Below are 21,225 nucleotides of genomic sequence, written 5' to 3' on the forward strand. Positions count from 1 at the left end.
CTGATAATATGCATTCAGGCTTAAGTGGGTTTAGCTTCACCCCTGGACGTGGAGTCCAGGCGGTCTGCCCGATTTGCTTTGACCGGGGGAGGCACTCGATCTGCGGCATGGAGATCTAAGCTGCAGCCGGGGCTCGCTCCAGGCTTTGCTGCTAACAGACAGACAGCGGAGTTTTCCGGGTCTGCTCAGACGACTTTCAAACTTTATTCAGCTGTTCTCTGCTGCGATTAACATTTCCTGAAATGATTGTGTGTTTTTATTTCTGTTTGATGCGGGAGAGGGGAATATATTATTTAATCTTAGACAACCAAAATCCAACTATTAAACAAGCCGTGCGATTTGGTTCAAATTTCTGTCAGCTGTAGCCTCCTGAAGGTTCGTCGAACTCCGAGGTGGATTTATTTTYTTTATTTTCCTATTTTAAAGACAAAGGAGCTCTGCAATGGGGATTAGGCTACTCCACCAATCCCGTCTCCACTTCTGTTGTCCAGGAGGAGTGAGAGTGACATCCAGGAATCGCTGGAGCTCCGCACGGCCAGCTATCAACCTGTCCCCGCCTACAGGGCTTGGTCTGCGGCCAAGTTTGGCCAAAATTGTCCCCTGTTGCTTCTTGGGCTTATATCTCAAAAATTACCAAACGGATTTCTATGAAACGTTCAGGGAATGTTTATTACACTTCCACAAAATGTTCAATACACCACATAGAACAGAAGATTAAAGTTAAAATCATTTCAGAGTGCGTGCACCGCTCTGATCTGATCCAAGGACCGCTGGAGAAACTCCGAGCTGCTGCTCTGAAGCGGTTCTTAGGAGCCGCGCATGTGCTCGGGCTCTGAAATGTTTTAAAATGATTAATTATTAATTCAATTCAAGGTGGCTTCCAAGACCAACTGACCTTACAAAACATCATGGCTATTATTGCTTCAATTTTACTTAATGTGCTAAAATATGGTGTGGTAGTAGCCGAGAGTCATCCATAATGCACAGGATGAGGTTAAGTGGACCTCATTGCACAAGGTCTTTGCTTAAAACTTTGGCATTAAATGTTGGTAGTCAATCACTGGGCAGATTTTAATGAAACTTTCAAAAAGTAATCATTAGATGTATGTACAACTGATTAATTTTAGGAGTTAGTCCAGTCAGAATTGCCATGCAGCTGTTGGACATTGGTCAGCACAAAATAACTTGAACGTAGTCTGAATCACAAATATGTAAAATTTTGGTGCCGTAGTAGAAAAGTAATTCACAACGCATACAGAGTGTGACATCTTGCACTTTTGCATGAGATTTTGCACTGTCATTTTTCTATGTAAGATAATTCTGGTCTTGGTCTGGTAAAAATGGTGGCAGAAAATATGTGTTCATTTAAGAATTGCTAGGATTTTAATTTCTCCAAGTTTTTACATGTATGAGTTTAAAATAAAAGTACTTTACTTCCTCTCTGTGAATAATTCAGTTTGGTTCTGGTGGGGTCATGGTCTGCTCACAATTTCCTCCTGTCTATTTTCCTTCCGACTGCTTGACCAGACAACATAAATCAGGCCTGTTAGTGACATTTATTATACTTACCGATGGTAGTTATTCTCACACTTAGTAGCGCAGCAATAGCTCCCAACCAATAAATGTCAGTGGCTGAGTTTCTTTTGTGTGGGGAACCCACTTGTGTGAAGGCAAGCTGTAGGAAGGTACAGTATTTGCCACCTCAGAGAAAAAGGTCTCATATTGAAGCTATCATCATTAGAGTTCCTTTAGCTAAAGCTCATTTTATGTATTGACTTTTACCAGCTGGTTGCCAGAAAATAGTTGACGGGTACCATTCTCCCTAATGGCAAGATAATATAATGTTTCCTTTCTTGTTTAAAAATTTCCAGGATGCCACACTGTCTTTCAGGGACAAACAATTAACACATAGAAAACGGAATTATTTATTAATATCTTTTGTGATGGACTTGCATCCTGTCCAGGGTGTACCCCTCCCCTCGCACTGTTGACTGCTGGATGTGGGCACCAGTGACTCCTGCGACCGTAAAAGGAAGAAATGGGTATAGAAAATGGATAGATGGATGGATCTTTTTACGTTTAGGTGAAATGAAAGCAGTTTTTGTTCCAGCATGCAACATTCATTATATGAATGTGCTGTGTTCTTTTTCCTCCATGCATAACGGCCCTTGTTCTGCCCAAATAACTATTTTAGTTTCATCAGTCCACAGCACCTTATTCCAAAATGAAGCTGGATTGTCCAAATGTGCTTTAGCATATGTCAAGCAGCTCTGTTTGTGATGTGGGTGGAGAAAATTCTTCCTCTGCATCACTCTGCCATACAGCATTTCATTGTGTAAAGTGTGCTGAATAGTTAAATGTTGCACAGTGACTCCATCAGCAGCAAGATGATGTTGTAGGTCTTTGGTGCTGGTCTGTGGGTTGACTCTGACTGTTCTCAACATCCTTCACTTCTGTTTATTCCAGATTTGTCTTGGTCTGCCACTTCGATCCTTGACTTGAACTGTGCCTGTGTTCTTCCATTTTCTCACAATGTTTCTCACAGTGGAGACTGAAAGCTGAAACCTCTGAGATAGCTTTCTGTATCCTTCCCCTACACCATGACGGTGAACAATCTTTGTTTTTTGGTCATTTGAAAGTTGTTTTGAGCAGTGGCGGCTGGTGGATTTTTCTTCGGGGGGGCTACAACTCCAAAATAGGCATCTTAAAAAAGTAATCATACATGTCCTAAGTTGTTTCACGCCAGTGTATTTATTAAATAAATGAAAATAATAAAACAGCCATGTAGGGTTTTTTTGTACATTAAATTTTGCTCTTTTGTAACTGAGAAGCAAATTTCTTCATGACTCTGGTTGAAGTCAGGGATGTTTTAATGAGATTCTTCTCTGTAGAGCATGGTCAGTGAGGTGAGATGTGATGTTGTACCTCAGGAAAGTCTGGATTGTCTTCAGTGTTGAGAAGCTCCTCTCAGATTCAGCTGTGGTCAGAGATGTGATGAGAATCTTCAGCAGAGTCACAGTCTCTGAGAAGGTGGTTCAGTGCCGCTTCAGAGAACTGGCTGTGGTCCTGCAGGAATCTGTCTGCCTGCAGCAGTGTAGCACTGATAAGATGCTTTGTGAATGGCTCAAGAGGATGTCTCAAACCAAAAAACTAAATAAATAAATACACAAATTTAATTCAATATAGAGATGGCTACAAGTGAGCTTTCTAATATGTTTAATATGTAGAAAATGATGTGATTTTAATAGCAACACATTGTTGCACCTCTATTATATTTTTTGTTTTAAAATGTATTCATTTAATTAAAAAACCAAAATAAACTCTATACACAACAGAAGAAAAAAGATATAAATAAAATGAAAGACAGCACTAAGATGAAAAAATCTTCTAATATCTGTCAAAAACATAAACAACATAAAAACGTTTTATTTTAAGTTGCGTTCACCATTAATATATAATATATATAATATACTATGATTAACAAGCACTACAAAAGTTTTTAGCTTTTCTCGTACCTGTTTTAATCCATGCTGGATCAGATCCTGATGCTTGAGAAATTAGGCAGAAAGCTAAACATAGCATTAGCCTCGCTACTAGCGATTAGCTTAGCCTTGTTTCTAATACAGATCTTGTAAAATGATGGAGTGTAAACTCTCCCTCTGTCTTTGATCAGCTGCTCTTCATGCCCATCTGATCATGTCCAGGTTCTTTTAGTTTAAGCTTCTCCTGGTGTGTTTTCATCAAAAATGTTGTTATAAGTGACTTAGCTGAGTTGTTAGCTCCTCCATTAGCTCACTGTTTGCTTTGTCCTTCAATACTAAACATGACGTTGACCCACTACCGGTATGCAAAGGTCAACTGGACCCAGAGACTCTTGTGGCTGCCCGATCCYTACCGGAAGCACAATCCATACTGTCCCGGAAGCATTGTTTTTAGCATGTAGCAGTTCGCTAAACTGATGACAGAATTCATTCAATTTCAGTCTTTCGTCACATGCAATGTTTCATAGAAAAGGCTACATTTGCAACAGCTGTGGATTTTTATTCCAGGAAAAAAATAAAACGAAGATAAGATAAGTTATAACATGATTGTGTAGAAAATAGTTAGCAAGTTATTATAAATAAATACGTAAATCTTTATTTTATTAATCAAAAAATGTATGCAATATTAAAACTGTTTCCAGAATACAATGTAACACACCTTTATAATTAAGTATAGAAATAAATATTTTCAGTTTTTTTCCCCTAAATCAAGCATATTCCAGAAGTCTATCATTTAGCGCATGTGCAAATCAACTATTTCTTTCAGTGCATGCACAAATGAGCTGTTTCTTGTAGTGCATGCGCAAATGAATTGACTGTACGGATCGTGCTACAGAGACGGATCAGGCAGCCACAACTCTCTATTCTTTTGCATTGAGGACCTACTGCACATGCTCAGGAGTTAACATTAGACTTCAATGGTAAAGATTTCTGTGCCCTGGCTTGAACCGGAAGTAACTCAACACAACATCGTTTATGAGTAAAAATGAAAGTTTATCCATTAATAACTGTATAAAACGTATCTTACACATCTAAAACATATATAGATATTTCTACTAAATATTGTATTTTGGTATTTCGTTTTTATATTTTTTCTGTCCCAAAAAATTGTGGTGGGGCGGTGCCTTAGTGCCCTCTATTCACCAGCCGCCACTGGTTTTGAGACTCCCATGCTGCGACTCTTTGGAGAAGATGCAAAGAGGAGAAAAACTTACAATGTCCCCCCCTTAAATACCCTTTCTCATAATTGGAGTCACCTGTGTATGGAGGTCAAGGGTCACTGAACTTACTCACTGAAGATTTATAAAGATAAATCAGGAAAATTAACAAGGCTGCCCAAACTTTCGCACCCCACTGTACATAAATATTTTAATATAATTTGTTTCAGTGGCTCTTATTCACTGTCATTTTTCTGTACTATAAACAGTTTTGGCTGCTTTAAAAAACATTAATGAAGACTTGTTGAAACAGAATTTTGATTTGTATTGGCTTCTTATTTGTCAGTGGCAGTTGATTGCAAAAAAAGCTTGTGCAACTAAATGTTCAAACAATTATAGCACTGAATGTTTAGCTCTAATACGTAGGAAATAATATTTTGGCTTCTTACAAGCACTGTACTTAGGCCATTGTTGGAAAAATAACTCCATAAGGTCATTAAGCATAATACTTCTTTCACGTACTGTCAAGTTTCACGCAAATTATTCAAATGACCACTTTTATTATCCAGACTTGTCCTTATGTTGATAAAGTCCAGCTCTTGCAGGTAACAGGGGCCAGGCAAGTCAAATAACACCCCCCAAATACCAAATGATGCATTTTGCAGCTGGATTTACTTCTGCATTTAACATCTGCTGTTGATGGCCCTTTTTATCACACTGGACCACGTCAAAAAATCAAGAAATTTAATCTCACTTTATAGTGGGAGCATAATTTTTCATAATCTGCTTCCTTTTTACTAAACTACTCAATATTTTATTGTAGTCAGTTTTACATAATGTATAAAGAAACCTTGAGAAACAGCCAGTACTCAGTTTTGCAATGTGCCTGCATGGTTTCTGCTGTGGATTGTCTCTCCAAACCATGGGGCTGTACAAACTGTAGTACGTTAGAGGGATGAAAGGATGAAAAGATTGATGGACAGAACAGATAGCGTTGAGCTTGCATGAAAGAAGTAGCACAGTAGAGGCCCATACCATCCATGTTAAAATATGTTTTCATGTCATCACTCAGAACAGAGGAATGGCCTGTCTGATGCCATCTGTCTTACCAGCTAATCTGATAGAGATGTTACCTCTGTTTTTTCCATCTTCCTATCACCTTCTGCCCTTGTGAAACTTGTGAGGAGCATGCTTCTATCTAAAAATATGTGATAAGAAATTGGTCCTGTGATCACATTTAGTATGATAAATTTATAAGTGAAGTAGGTTGACTCCAGGCACAGTTTCAAGAGTTGGCAGAGTTGCTCTGTGGAAACAGTGAATGTGGCTTGAACTTATATAGCGCCTTATCAAATCCACTTGGACCCCAAGGCGCTTTACACTTCAGGCATTTACCAATTCACACACATCTACACTCTGATGGTGGTAAGCTACATTATAGCCACAGCTGCCCTGGGGCTCGAGAGAAGGGGGTCTCTGCAGAACATGTTGTCCTGTGGGCAGAGACGGCCCTACTCGTGATTGGCGGAGGTTTTGATGTGGGTGGAGACGGCCCAAGAGACATGATTGGTCGGATTGACGGTGGGGTAAGAAGCTGGAGGCAGCGGGGAGTAGCTTTGTCAAGTCAGGCAGGAAGCAACTCTTTTTTTTAAAGATTAATTTTAGTCATAACTTGGGAAAGGAAACTGCTAGCTGCACGAAATTTGAACGTCGTTCGTGTGGAGGAATGTGTAACAATATGGCTTGGTCAAAACATCCCTAACCAGCCTGTAAAAAATGTTGATTTTTTTTAGCAATTTTTTATACAAGCTGTTACAACCTTTTTGTACAAGCTTGGTGGACGTGGTCTGCCAAGACCATGAAATTCTGTGCCATTTTTTTTATTTGTCAGGCAGCTGTGTGTGATTGGTTATTGGGTATTCATGTGAAGTTATATGGGTTATCTGTAATTTACACAGGTTTTCCCTCCTTATGCAGGTATAAGACACACTGTATAGAGCAATCTCACTGATTTTTTTCAAGTTTTACGAATGTTTAAAAAAACTGTTTCCAATTTATTTTACTTCTAAGGGCCTATAAGGCATAAAAAAACAGGTTATAAAGACAAACGTCCAAAGGGTTTGACGTGTTAGGCTGCACTCCTGGGGCACTCTGACCAGTGATGCTTCACAGAAACAGTACCAGTCTGTCTGTGGAAATTCATTGGTGAATGAATGTCAGTAAGTGGTAAATTTATTTTACATTGGAGGACAGACAAAACGTTTCATTAGAGAAGAACCCGTCCAGAAGACCTATACAATTTTTTTCTTTTTTAAATTTATTTTATATCATTCATATTTCATGTAGATACACACTAGTGGGTAAAACCAACATTTATAACTAGATTTATAAAACATATTTTACATTTTCCTCCCTCTTATCGGAGGGCGGCACCCCAGCGCCCTCTATGGGCTGGCCACCACTGGACTATTCACTTCTCAGGGTTTGCCACAGCAAGTTATCCTACTCATTTCAATTCAAATTCAAAAAAACTTTATTGATCCTAGAGGGAAATRAGATGTTGTTGTAACTCATTTAATTAAAGAGTTATTGTAGATGGTGATGGCTGTGGGCTGGAAAGATCTTCTGTAGTGGTCTGTATTACAATGAAATTGAAGAAGCCTCTGACTGAAGACACTCTGTTTTTCTATGACAGTCTGATGAAGAGGATGGTCAGAGTTGTCCACAATGTTCTAGATTTTATGAAAACTCATTTTTTGTACAGTCATCTCCAGAGATTCCACAGTTGTCCCCAGAACAGAACCAGCCTTCTTCGTCAGGTTGTTTAGCCTTTTTAGGTCCCTGGCTCTGATGCTGCTGCCTCAACATATGACGGCAGAAGAGATGACGCTCTCAATAACAGATTTATAGAAGATCTGCAGATCTGCATCTACTCCATCTTACTCTGTCCTCTGCATCCTCTCTATCCTCTGTCCTCACTCCAACTACCTCCATATACACTTAACTGCATCTATATCTTCCCTTTGGCCTTCCTTTAGTCTTTTCCCAGGCAGCTGGATTTCTAATATTCTTCAACTAATATACCCACTGTTCCTCCTCTGCACATGTCCACACCATCTCATTCTGGCCCCTCTAGCTTTGTCTCCCATACATCCTGTGCTGTACCTCTGATGATCACGTTCCTAATCTTATCCATCTTTGTCAAACCCAAGGACAACCTCAGCTCTGCCATCTGCAGTTATTTCTCCTGTTTTTTTTGTTTGTGCTACTGTCTTTAAACTCTACGGCATGGCTACTGTCGCTGCTCTCTTGTAAATCTTTATTTCTAAACAACCAGGACAGCTATGGAAATGATAGGGATGTTAGCATCATAATAATTGTATTGATTTGGCCTGAACATTTTAAACTATAGCCTTTAATCTTTTCTATAAAACCCTGGAAGAAAGCAGAAGAAAATAAAAACTACAGTTTTATTTAAATCAGCTTGTGAAATGTACCATTTTATCATAAAGCAGATAATCTGCTTTTCATTGTATTTCATATAAGTAGCATCTGCTTCAATAAGTTGCACTGTCAAGAATATGTTCCTGACAAAAGTGTTTTACTCACTGCAACTGAATGATTACATACGCATACCAGTTAGGAGATTGATGTCACCTGCCTGCTAAACCATAAAACTATAAGATGCATGTTTAGGTAAAGTCATAGCAATTCTTGTAGGAATGCATATCTCTCGCTGCCTTTAATTCCAGGGTTTTTGTCCAAGATCATCTTATGATGAAAAGGAACAGAGTTATTGCAAAAATATCTGAAAATGTGTTACAAACCTAAGTAATAATTATTCTACATCACTCTGGTTTTGTGTTTCACTGTTTCAGCTTGCCTGTGTTGCAGGTACACCACCTTCACAGGTTGGACCATCATAGCTTGATTTTATTACGTGGTCCAACACTGTATTTACAGCGTCTGACAAATCCTATAATCTGCATACATATGTTGGTTTGTTTTTATGTGGTGTCAAAAGGTAATGACATGATCACAAAAGCTATTTGATCTTTCTTATGTTTACCAGTGGAAGGAAGCCAGCAGAACATAAACCCACCTGGAAGTTCAGATGTAGCAGAGCAAAGCACACACACCTGATAATTAATGTTTTTTTATCTTTCAGAAGAAGGATTTTCTGCTCAACACGAAAGTCTACAGGAGGAGAAAGAATCCTTAACAACGTTGCAAAAGGAATGCACTGCCAAGAGGTATGTGGGAGGTTGTAATCAACTGAAAAACATACTGCATTCATTAGTCCCTGTCAGATCCGTGAGGTCTCTGAGTTTTGTGTACGTTTCTCAATCTAAATAAAATTACGGTGCCCAGAGCAGCTCACCTTGGTCTTTCAAAACAAGATAGTGTTTGTCCTGCTGACCCTAACTATTTATGTAAAGCCCATTGGCCTGTTTTTGTCTTGCCTTGTGGAGAGATGTTTGCACCGTGTGCACATCCTGTGAATACAGATTTGTTTATTTGAAAAGTACCTGGCAGTTCTAGAGGGTGAATCAGAGCTTTAGAAAGGCCAGTGGGGGCCAAGAGACCCAGAAAACAGGAAATTAATACTTGTACTTCTGCTGAACATCTATTTCTTGGACACAAGTGGTAATCATGTTCTTTATTGAAGTTTTTATCTTCAGCGTTTGGCCAAGGAATTGTTATGTTAAGAATCCAGACTTCCTCTTTAAGCTTGTTTAAATTTTATTTGTCATTTAGCTGCATCTGATAACAAGCTAATGTCCTAAAACCAGACTTAAAATACATCCTTCAGGGTTTATTTTGGTATTTAGTGTTATCTTTGGCTTTAGCAGCTAAACTACATCAACAATAAATATTGTGGTTAAAGTGTTGAATATTTTACTGGAGTTTTCCTTGCTTGTTTTAAATCAGCTATCTTAAAGAAGCCTGGGCTGGATGTTCACTCTGTTGCTAATTATAGACCCATCTCCCAGCTATCATTTGTGTGCAAGGTCTTTGAAAAGGTTGTCTCCCAGCAGCTAATTAATTATCTGTCTGCTAATAATCTGTTTGATTCATTTCAGTCTGCTTTTAGATCTAAGCACTCAACTGAAACTACTTTAACTAAAGTGGTCAATGATCCACTGATAAATGCTGACAATGATTGTCCCTCAGCACTATTATTGTTAGACCTAAGTGCTGCATTTGACACTGTGGATCACTGTATTTAATTGGATAGACTTGAACACTTTACTGGAATCACTGGAAATGTACTTTCATGGCTGAAATCGTACCTGTCTGGGAGATCTCTGACTTTTATTTTTAATAATGAGCTGTCTGAAACTGGCACTGTGAAGCACGGGGTCCCTCAAGTGTCTGTGCTCAGCCCCCTGCTCTTCTCACTTTATCTTTTGCCTCTTGGTCTTCTCCTGGATTCATTTAAAGTAACTTTTCACTGTATGCTGATGATCTACAGTTGTAAATGCCCTTCTCTGTTGGAAACTGTCAGCTTGACTAGACTAAGCTGGAGGCCTGTTTATCTGCATTTAGGGGTTGGCTATCTAACAGTTTCCTGCTTCTCAATGTCAACAAGACTTATTTAATGGTTATTGGACCTCAGAAGTTCCATGGCTTGTCCCAGATCTTTATACTGAAAATTGATAATTAGGTCATCAATAGTCGGGAAAAAGTCTGAAACGGTTTGATCTTGTGCTTTCTTTTGAATTTCACTTAAAGGAAGTTACAAGATCTGCCTTTTATCATCTTAGGAACATTGCCAAAATCTGGCACATTCTTCCATTTGATGATGCTGAGGTCCTTATCCATGCATTTATGACTTCACGTACCGACTATTGTAACTCTCTTCTTTCTGGGTTACCTAGGAAAGGTTTTAGAAGTCTGCAGATGGTCCAAAATGCGTCTGCTCACATTTTAAACAATACTAGGAAATATGACCACACTACCCCGGTGTTGCCATCTCGTCACTGGTTGCCTTGTCAGGTTCAAGCTGATTTTAAGATCTTGCTGCTCACCTACAAGGCTTTAATTGGTCTGGCACCCCATATCTCACTGACCTCCTGCACCCCTATGTTCCATCTTGTTCTCTCAGATCTGAAGGTACTGGCCTTTTATTAATTCCAAAAGCCAGAACAAAAGCTATTGATGAACGTGCCTTCTCCTTTCGTGCCCCTTCTCTGTGGAACAATCTCCCTCAGTACATTCGGCAGGCCTGTTCTGTGGAGATTTTTAAAGCAAAGTTAAAGACTGACTTGTTCACTGTATCTTATGTGTTTTAATGTTGTTTTTTATTGCATTTGATCTGTTGTTGTGCTTTTATCTCTTGCTACTTTTCAGCACTTTGTCTGAAAGCGTTTTATAAATAAAAGTTATTGTTGTCGTTGTGGTTATTTTGATTAAAATGATTTTTTTACCATTTTGAAAAGGGGTTCAGTTTAAAGGGGGTATTATCTATTTTCCAGGCACAGTTCAGTTCTTTACCACAATCAAATAACTATGTTATCTTCAGTTGTTATGAAAATGCTGTAAATATTAAAAAAAWTAGACTTTGCCTCTGCCTTTCAGTTTGTTGCTTTTTGGTGTCAGCAGTTTTTCTTGTTTGGTCTCCTCAGAGAGCAGTTCCTTAAGTCTAATGCCCAGCTCACCTTCCGCTGTCGTCAGCTCCTCTCTGAACTTTCCTACATCTACCCCATCGACATGGTAAGTGGAGTTTGTCATGTCTAACTGTTGCTGTTTACCAGTTCAAATCATTTGAATCAGTTGATGCACTACCACCAATTAATCAAAAATCAAAACAAAAGACTCATTCAGGCTCTTTCTGGTCAATAAAAGATTACATCCTTGCTTTATACTACGTTAAATAATGTGAGTACACAAAGTTTGAGTAATTCATTGCATTTTACTTATGGTTACATAATTTGTATTAAATACAGTTATTATGGAAATTTTTATGTACCTTGTGCTTCAATTAGATTATTATTCAGACAGACGCAGTGTTATAGTACAATTACTGATAAGTTTTGATCCTGACAGAGGAAATGATTATGGCTTATTTTACATAAATTAACTATGGTATATATTTTGGGGGGGGCGCTCGGCTCACCCACCTTCTCCTTGATGGCCTCCATCACAGCTGGTGCCCATTTTGGTTGCTGCTTGGACAGCCATCAATGATCTTCAGGCAACAGCTCCTGGAAGCTGCAATATTCAYCATGGTCTGTTCAGACTCCATGTCCCTGACAACCTTTGGGACATGTGGAAAAACTTCACAGACAGGGGACTCTGCCAGATGTTCTTGGTCAGAGACTTGTACCTCCACACACCCATCCAATTCCTCTCTACCTGAGCAACCCAGAGTACGAAAGAGTCTACCTTTTCTCCAGGAGTTAGAGCCTAAGCCGTGTGTAGAAGTGAACCCTACTAGATCTATCTGGTATTGTTCAAAATCGTATGTCCCTAGAGCTAGTTTATGCTTCCAGGAATCTTTATTTGATCCAATYAAACCAACTTTAAAGGTCCTCCTTAAAGGTGGTGAGTCTACACGGAGTTGGCATCCTGCCTTTCTTTCTGGCTTGGCGCGACTAAGGCTCAACCACCAGGCTCTTGCCAGAAAGCACTCTGCTCAGACCTGGCTCCAGAAAGTTCCCTGTTTTCCCTTTTCTGGACTAGGTTTCCTGCTGCATGTGTTGCTTATTTATTGAAGTTTTCAAATCACTCTTAGTCTGACCCCTCCACTTTGGCCAATTTGTCATGGGAGACCCTCCCTAGGGCTGATGCCTCAGACAACAAAACCCCAAGGATCACGTGGGTATTGACACCCCTCCCTCACATTTTGTGAAACGTCTGATTCCCAATCATTTAATTTCAGTGGCCACATTTCAGTGTTTTTAAGAAATCATCCAAAATCTTCAAATTTCTGGTTCATTTATCACAGACACATTATTATCCCTCACTTTTCTAAGATATTTGGCAAAAGACTAAATTCTTGGAATTCCAACATTACAAGGCAATAAGTAAAAGATTTAAAGCAGCAAATCTCTGCCAGCTGCAAAACGTTTCATTCCTCACAAGGCTTTATGTTGTCAGTGTGGCTGTTCATTGTCTTTAATATGAAACTTCTCATTTTTAAATCTACAGGTCAATCAGTCAGATTATGTCATCTGTGGAGTGAAGCTGCCAAACTCGGAAGAATTTCAAGGTATTTTATAATGTGTGCATGTGTAGACTTACAGGAAACAAGCTGTGGAAAAGAAGCTGAGCATTTTTTTTTATTATAGTGAAAAAAGATCTTAGAAAAAGAAGTTTGGAGACAGAACTTGAGTTTGCATTATACAATTTTAGGACTGTTAGTGTTTTTAAAATTAATCCAAATCACCAGTTATTTGTTACCAGTATCTGTTTAGTACATATACATGATATACTTTAGTTAATAAGTGTAATTTGATTCATTACTCCTGCAACTTTAGAAAAAAATTTAAATAAAACTAAATCAAACCATGTGGCTCAATCAGGACTGTTGTACAATGACTTTGTACTATGACTATGCTGAACATTGTATAGCACAAACAAAATTGGCTAAAAACTGTGAACAGTGTCCACAAAAACAGTTATAAGAACTTTGAGAAACTTGTTAGAAAACCCACTTCTCTGAAATTCTAGTAGAAATATTCAGAGTTTAAACTGGTCACCAAAGTTTAACTTTTTCACAGCTAAGCTGACATCTTGATATCTTTAACAGTTTTATGCAATCACAACTTAGGTTTGTGATTAAATTCTTGTCTTTTTTTGTAATTTTTCAATAAAATGTTCTACTTAGAGTTTGATTATGTCACACAAGGCTTTGATATGGTCCAGTTTTCTAAATCTTTTGCAGACAAATTCTCTTGATTTCCACAAACTTCCCATTTTATTATACTGTTGATACATTAAATTGATGTGGCCCTAATCTAGTTTATCTTTCACCTCCATATTACTTAAAATTTTCTTTCAAATCCCCCTAGAATGCAGACTGAGCACATTAAAATTTTTATTGACTTACATATTTTTGAGTTTAGAAAGATTTCTTTAAAAATGAAGTGACAGTAGCTACAGTATAATATCTCTTTTGATCATGCTTCTTTTCACACTTGTATGCAGTTTATGCATCACAACTAGAAGATTACAAAAGTAAAGCCCAAATTATTGTTGAAAAAGTATTTGTTGATGTTTTATGCAGTGACTAAAGGCAGTCACCATCCATTTTTTATCTATAATATTTGGTCAATTTATTGGACTCGCAGCCCTTGACATCCACACCTGACAGTGGCCAAGGTGGTAATGTGTTTTCAGTAACATAATAACAGAAAAAAACAGAAATAGTGAATGTATGTGCTGCATGTGACATTGTCATCACAGTTTTTGTAACGTTTTTATTGCAGTCACATGTTTTTCTAATATCTGATGATTTGTTGTGAAAAAAAATTCTTCCATCCCTGTTTTTGTCAGATGAAAACCAGCACCACTATGCAAAACTCTGCCAGTAATAATTTGCTGTAGCAATTAACTAATAACTCAAATCTCTGGTTTAGATTAAAGAAAAGGGATGGAAAACATTAATCCAAGCACTTTTTAAAAAAATAGAAAACATTACTTTCAGCTTGTTTTGGAATGATTTTCTGTCTGCTTCACCTATATTAGTGAGACATAAGCCGTGTTTCCATCAATGTTTTTTATGCACATTTTGAAGTATCTCATTAGAAAAGGTGGATGGAAATGGCACAATTTGCAAAAAACGTCCTTAATTTCACAAAGTTTTTACTCTTGCCTCAGGTGGTTTTGGGATTTTCTGAAAAGGGGAAATGGGAAACACATTTGCTGAATAGGTTCTGACGCAGCAAACATTTACCTCACATGGTTGATCAGATGTTCCGGCTGGCTGTCTGGTATCGGTACCAGTAGCGGTGGGCCAGTACTGGTGGACACTCCTCCTGCTGTTGGCGTCTTCCTGGATATTCCCGCAATGGGAAGAGAGTTACATTTGTTTTTCTACGTCTCCAGACAGCAGTAACATCACCAGAACTAGTTGATATAACAGAATTATCACACCTTTCCTGATAGTAGCAACACCTTCCTGATAACTTCTCTCCATTGTCCTGAGATGTMTGGTCCCTGCTGGTTTTTGACTTTAATTTCTGTTCACTACAGCCATGCYTAATGTCAACATCTGACACAATTATACTTTGCGTAACCTGGTTGATGCGATTCAAGCCAGTAAATGAAACATGTCTGATTCACATTTTCTCTGTTTTCCCTTTTTTAACATTAAAAATTTCCTCAAAATTCAAATGAAAATTGGATGGAAACACGGCTGTAGACGCAAAGTCTAGGGCGGCTTGTCGCCCCCCCCCCCACACACACACACGCTACTGAACTTCTCTGGTATTTTCATGTACCCTAGGGTCCACTCTTTCAGAAAATGCTTGTTAACAGAAAAAAAAGTTGGGTCTCACTGCCCCCCAGGGACCCCCTTGTGGCCACACCCCATTTTTATTGTGACCATCAAAATTAGGGGGACAGAAAACCTAAAGGCCAATAACTTTGCTATAAACCAACCATATTTAACAAACAAGGTATCAGCAGATTCGAATAGATTAGTTCTTCGATTTACATGACATTTAATTAAGAAAATATGCACTCGATGATGTCATCAGGGGGTAAAAAGGTCACAACTCTTAACAGAAGATGAAAATTTTCATCTTTTTTACTCTGTTTATTAGGGTGGGTGTCCAGGTACACCCCATGACTGAACTTCTAAGGTGTTTTCATGTACCCTAGGGTCCCCTCTTTAAAAAAAAAGCATGCAATACGGTGAGCTACCCGAGCCCATGGACTATTAGAGAACAGGCTGCACCTTATGAGTATTTATAAATAAGGTTTACAGTTACAGCAAGAAAACTTCTAGAACCTTTCTAACTCAAATTAAGAGGAGACGTTATTGAATGGGTGACACAGTTTGTGGATAGGATTAATCTGCCTCACGTAGATAAGTGGAAACAAACAAGGTCATGTCTTCTCAACATTTTTAGCTTCCTCTTTGTTCCATCTAGTGAGTGATATTAGGACCCAAGAGTTCATATTTCAACAAGAGCACAACCAATCTTCTTATCTGATGCTGTCACACTCCACCTGTTAACATTTTTACCAGCATGTAGCAGACGTTTTTTTTTTTTTTTTTTGCAATTGCCTTCAATTATGCATAGGTTAGTACCACACAGGACAAGAATGAGCAGTTTCAGAATCATTAACTTTAATTTTTGCATCTCCATTAGCTTTCATGATGCCCTAAATTATTCAAACCATATAACATTACTCTATCATTTTGATTACAAGGGGTTTCAAACGTGTGATATATTTTACCTTTTAACTAAGTGAAACTACACTAAACATATCTAAATTACACCAAACTAAACTAGGCTAAATTGTGCCATACTATGCTAAACTAAACTACACTACAAGCTATTCTAAACCATGTTAAACTAAGCTAAATTGCTTTACACTACATTGAACTACACTACATTAAATTAAATGAGCATCCCTCCAGTTGTGGGAATTGCATGTTTGCCCTAAAGTTGCAGCAGACAGAAAGAATGAAAAATATATTAAAACATGTTTTTGTTTACTCTCTTTGTTTATTGATTTAAAATAACATCTCAGTAGTTGTCCTTTCTTRGACCTAATCATCTTGAGGCAAAACAGAAAACCAAAAGAAAAATGAACCAAATCAGGAGTGTTGTGTTTGAAAAGATGAAAAACACACAGTATAATATGAGCCAAGGAGCCTGACATTTTATCACCACAGTCTATTATTTTAATGCATTAAGATTGTAACCACAGGGACTTGAAGTCTTTGCCTCCAGCTGTGTTCTGCTGCTATTTACAAATGTAAAACTTAGCTAACATCTGTTTAAAAACTTCTTCTCATACCTAAAGTAAGTTAGTTTGTAGATTTTTTTTCTGCTCTATAAATGTTCACACAATGTGTAGGCTGTTATACTGTATGTGCTGTTTTTGAAGAAAGAAATTATAAATCCCAGTGCAGACTGTGTAAGCTATTGTGGTTTTGTGCTGTAGTCCTTAACACTTGGATACTTGCTTACAAAGCTGCCTTTTGTTAGAAGAGTATTTTTTTTTGTTTAGATTCAGAAAATGTGGATATTGTGTCAGTGTAGTTTATTTTTCCATGTAATAAAAGTCCAAACAAAGCAGTCACTGGTGGATGCTGCTGTGCTTCATGGCTTTGAAGTTTTGGACAGAATAAAATACCCACTCCTGAGTGAATAATCTGCTGCCGGTTTGAGTTTGATTTAGTTTAGATTACAAGGTCAGAGGCTTTGATGTGTTAATGTTGATTTTGTTAGAACTCACTGATAAATTAATAAGTAAAACATTTCATGTCTGCTGAATAAAATCCTGTCTGTACCTCAGCAAAAGACGACGGGAGTGTGGCGGTTGCCCTGGGTTACACGGCACACCTGGTCCTGATGATCTCGTGTTTCCTTCAGATCCCTCTTCGGTATCCGGTGATCCACAAAGGTTCACGTTCTTCCATCAAGGACACAATCACTGACAGACTCACTGAGAAGGAGAGAGAGTAAGTAAGACATGAAACCACCAAATACCAGAGACTTCAATATTTACAAGGATACAAAAACACAGATGCACTCTTTTTTTAATTTGTAGTCTGAAATACTGGCATTTGAAACAACAATTCAAACTCAAATTCTGATTCATGAGAAGAAAAATGTTTTGTCTTTAAAATGTTTTAAGTAAAATGGCCCAAAAAAAGAATGTTAGTCTGGATTGTGTGCATTAATTTAAGCTTTTAGAATGGCATTATTTTTACTTGGATAAACTATTATTTCAGCAGCACTCTTCTTGTGATAAATCGAAGTGTGGTCCTTAAAGTGCAAGTTTAGCGGTTTAAGTCCCAGCAATGTTTTGATTCTTATTAAAGAAAGGTTTGTGGGTAGTTTTGTTGTTTTGTGTTGCATCATTTATTTGAAAACAGTCTGGACTTTGTCTCTTGTTGTGCAGTTTTCTCTTCTCAAGAGATTCAGCTGTCATTTCCTACATTTCTAAAATCTGGTCTGAAAGCTGCCACAAAATGAGACCTTTCTCACCTACAGACACTGTTAAATATGTTTGTACTATTCTACAACAAATGTGCGTGGACAAAAAGCTCCAGTTTTGTTTCATTCATTTCCAAAACTTCTAGAAGAAACTTTGGAGTTTATCAGTATGCATTCAGATCAACTTTAGCATGTTTGTATTTTTCTGTCAACAGGGGAGCCTTTCTATATCTTCTTTCATGGAGTTCATAATGGTTCAAAAAAATGCAAGTAGGGGTTTCTGCAGTACATGTTGTGTTGTTGGCGGAGACGACCCTACTCGGTAGGCAAAGACAGCCCTACCCATGACTGGTGATGGTTCTGATGTGGGCGGAGTTGACCCTAATCATAATTGGCAAAGTTGGTGTGTGGATGGAGTTTTCCTTAACCGTGATTGGTTGGATTGACATGTCCTTATGGGGCAACTTAAAAGAAGAAGTAATAATAGTAAAAAAAAATATATGATTTATTGACTGTCTATGTACAATTTACAGAACACTGACTCAAATAAAAATTATTATGAAAATGTAAGCCTAATTTGACTTAAAAATTCATGCAGCAAGTTTCTTCCCATCTCAAATTATGGCTAATATTCATAGTCTTATTGATTTTTAGCTATCTTTTTGCAGGCGGTGTTTTGACTGAGCCAAATTGTTGCTTGTCCCTCCATTTGTACAGCGTTCAAATTTCGTGCAGCTAGCACTCTCATTTCTGAAGTTATAACTAATATTCATATTCATATTTAGTCATATTGGTTTGTATCTTGTTTTAATGGACTTGTTGGGGATGTTTTGACTGACACAGCCCTCCATATGTATGGCYTTCAAATTTCGTGCAGCTAGCACCTTCTTTTCTCAAGTTATGACTAAAAGTAATCTTAATAAAACATTGCTTCCTGCCCGACTGGACCAAACTACTTCATGAGTAGGGCTGTCTCCACCCACATCAAGACCTTCACCAATCATAAGTAGGACCGTCTCGGCCCACAAGATAACATGTACTGCAGAGACCCCCTTCTCAAAAAATGACAGTGTGAACAAAACAAGCCTTGACKTTGGGAGTTTAGCTTGAATGGTCTTAGATGGTTTGCTTGGTGCTTTTCTCTGCCGTTCTCACTATCCATATGATAAAACTAGGGATGATTTTTCTCTTGTGTCAACATCCTGGGAGAGTTGCTACAGTCTCACATTCCTTGTACTTTTTATTTATGTTGTCAGTTGTGGTGACAGAAACATAAAGCTGTTTGAAGATGCTTTTGAAACCTTTATCTTTAATGTGGATATCTAGTCGTTTTTCTGAGCTCATCAGACAGCCTTTGTCCTTGCTTTCTATGCTCTATGTTCAGCGTGGTATAAATTGGTTATTCTTCATTTTCCTATTTTCCTTACATCAGCAGGGCATCTTTATATGGCATGTTGTTCATTCGGTGGACTTGCTTTCAGATTCTCATAATGACAACAAACGATCTAAATGCATAAAATCAACACATGCAGCTTCTACGAATGACCTCTTGATTTATTCAATTGTGCATTAAATGTATCACATTGAAGTAGATCTTGTATAATCGTGACTATTTGTTTAGACACGATTATGGTGAATGAGGAAGCTGATTATTTGTTTCTCTAGAAGCARACAAAACCACTTTTTTGTGGCGCTGGGATATAAACCATACTATCATGAGTGATTTGGTGCATTTATGCAAACGTAAAGAGCTCCAGCTCCAGCCTGTTTTCAATGATTTTGGTCGGCAGCTGTTCAAAGGTCAGATGAGGACATTTTCACTTTGGCAATAAAACTAAGTCAGTATGAAATCCAGCAAAAGGGATGTTAACACTTAAAAGAAATTCAACCTCCTAGGTCAGTGGTTCTCAGTTATTTTCTTTCATTCACCCKCTAAGGAACTAAATTTGTGGTGCTCCTGAATTGAAATACTATCGAGAACCTGATATTTAATTTTTTTATCTGTACAAATATGCATGACATTCTGGCACCAGAATTCTGCATATATTCACCTGATAATGATAGGGGAAACACTGCTTTACAGAATGTAAAACAACAAGTATTATATTTTATATTTTAAATTTGTTTATTTTGCTGCATTGAATTTAAAATTTAAAAATGATTTATAATCCATGATTGTATTAAATGAAACAAAAAATATATCATCAGTATCTTTAACATAAATTGGTAACTGATAAATGGTAAATGGCTTGTACTTGTATAGCGCTTTATCAAGTCCCATTGGACTCCAAACCGCTTTAAACTTCAATCCTTCACACATTCATACACTGATGGTAGCGACATACATTTTAGCCACATACATACATTGTAGGGGCTGCTTTGCACACTATGCAGTTTGTATAAATGAAAAATTTTCTTTGATAAAGTTTGAACTTGATGGTCTTTGGCTGACCCTGAATTGATGAGAACTGAATGGGCATGTGCTGATGTATCTCACCTGTTAGGGGCAAGTAAAGGCCCTCTGGTAACACTATAGATAATCAGGGTCCTAACGATCATCAGGCTGATGGTCATCTATGAACAATAAGGATAATCAGGGCACTAACGATCTATTGTTAGGCTGAGGGTCCTCTTTTTTGCATGTGAACAAACAGTTTAGATTGTCATTAATAACTTGTTTGTCCACTATGCCATTAATAACTTGTTTGTCCACCATGTGGAGGCAGTGCTTATAAAGCTGAGTTTACCTGAAACTCTTCAGACTGAAGAAGTGGCTAGGGGAGATGAAATGTTTCACCAAAAAAGAACTCATCTGAGGACCTACTCAGCTTTTTTGTAATCACTTATAGGCATGGAGACGGAGCTCAAAAGATGCTGTGGCACAAGGCTCTCTAACAGACTTTATAAATACTCRCCATCATGCTAAATTTATGTGGTACACAATGTCGACAGGATGTTGGAATCATGAGCCAAAGTAGACATGCATAAACGGGCTTGGACCCTGGTCATTTTCTAAAATTTTTACTTAAAGATATGTGAGGTATCCTGATTTCTGAGGCGCTCCTTCTTCCAGGCCAATGAGTTCTTAAAAATATTTATGTTTTGTTTTATTTTATTTTATTTTATTTTATTTTATTTTATTTTAAGAACTCAACTCACGCTCTCTTTATGCCTAATCATTGACCCCAGTATGTCCACTTGTGGCAGTAGTGTTTTGATGGTGGCATGATCTTCTATCATCATTGTCAGTAGATCATCCTGACCCTCTGGAGTTATGCCAGGGTGGGGGCTGGGTATGAGAAATTGTTAATAATGTAGAGACCATGGTGAGGGTCCAGGAGAGCATTATGAGGAAGCACATGATGGCAGGAAAATACTTGTAGGGGAGATCAAGAATGTATC

The 21,225-nt window shown here is 37.9% G+C and overlaps 1 protein-coding gene across 1 annotated transcript in view; it reads left to right on the top strand.

The window, feature by feature from the left end:
- uvrag (UV radiation resistance associated gene) overlaps positions 1 to 21,225 on the top strand; it is a gene marked incomplete in the record, with an annotated part of 179,241 nt that overhangs the window by 49,240 nt on the left and 108,776 nt on the right. The window contains 4 exon segments of the mRNA XM_014007924.1: positions 8,868 to 8,952; positions 11,329 to 11,416; positions 12,854 to 12,914; positions 17,180 to 17,345. Of these exon segments, the coding sequence (XP_013863378.1) occupies positions 8,868 to 8,952; positions 11,329 to 11,416; positions 12,854 to 12,914; positions 17,180 to 17,345 (400 nt within the window).

The sequence above is a fragment of the Austrofundulus limnaeus genome, unplaced genomic scaffold (assembly GCF_001266775.1).
Source record: "Austrofundulus limnaeus strain Quisiro unplaced genomic scaffold, Austrofundulus_limnaeus-1.0 Scaffold45, whole genome shotgun sequence".
NCBI classification, from domain to species: Eukaryota; Metazoa; Chordata; class Actinopteri; order Cyprinodontiformes; family Rivulidae; genus Austrofundulus; species Austrofundulus limnaeus.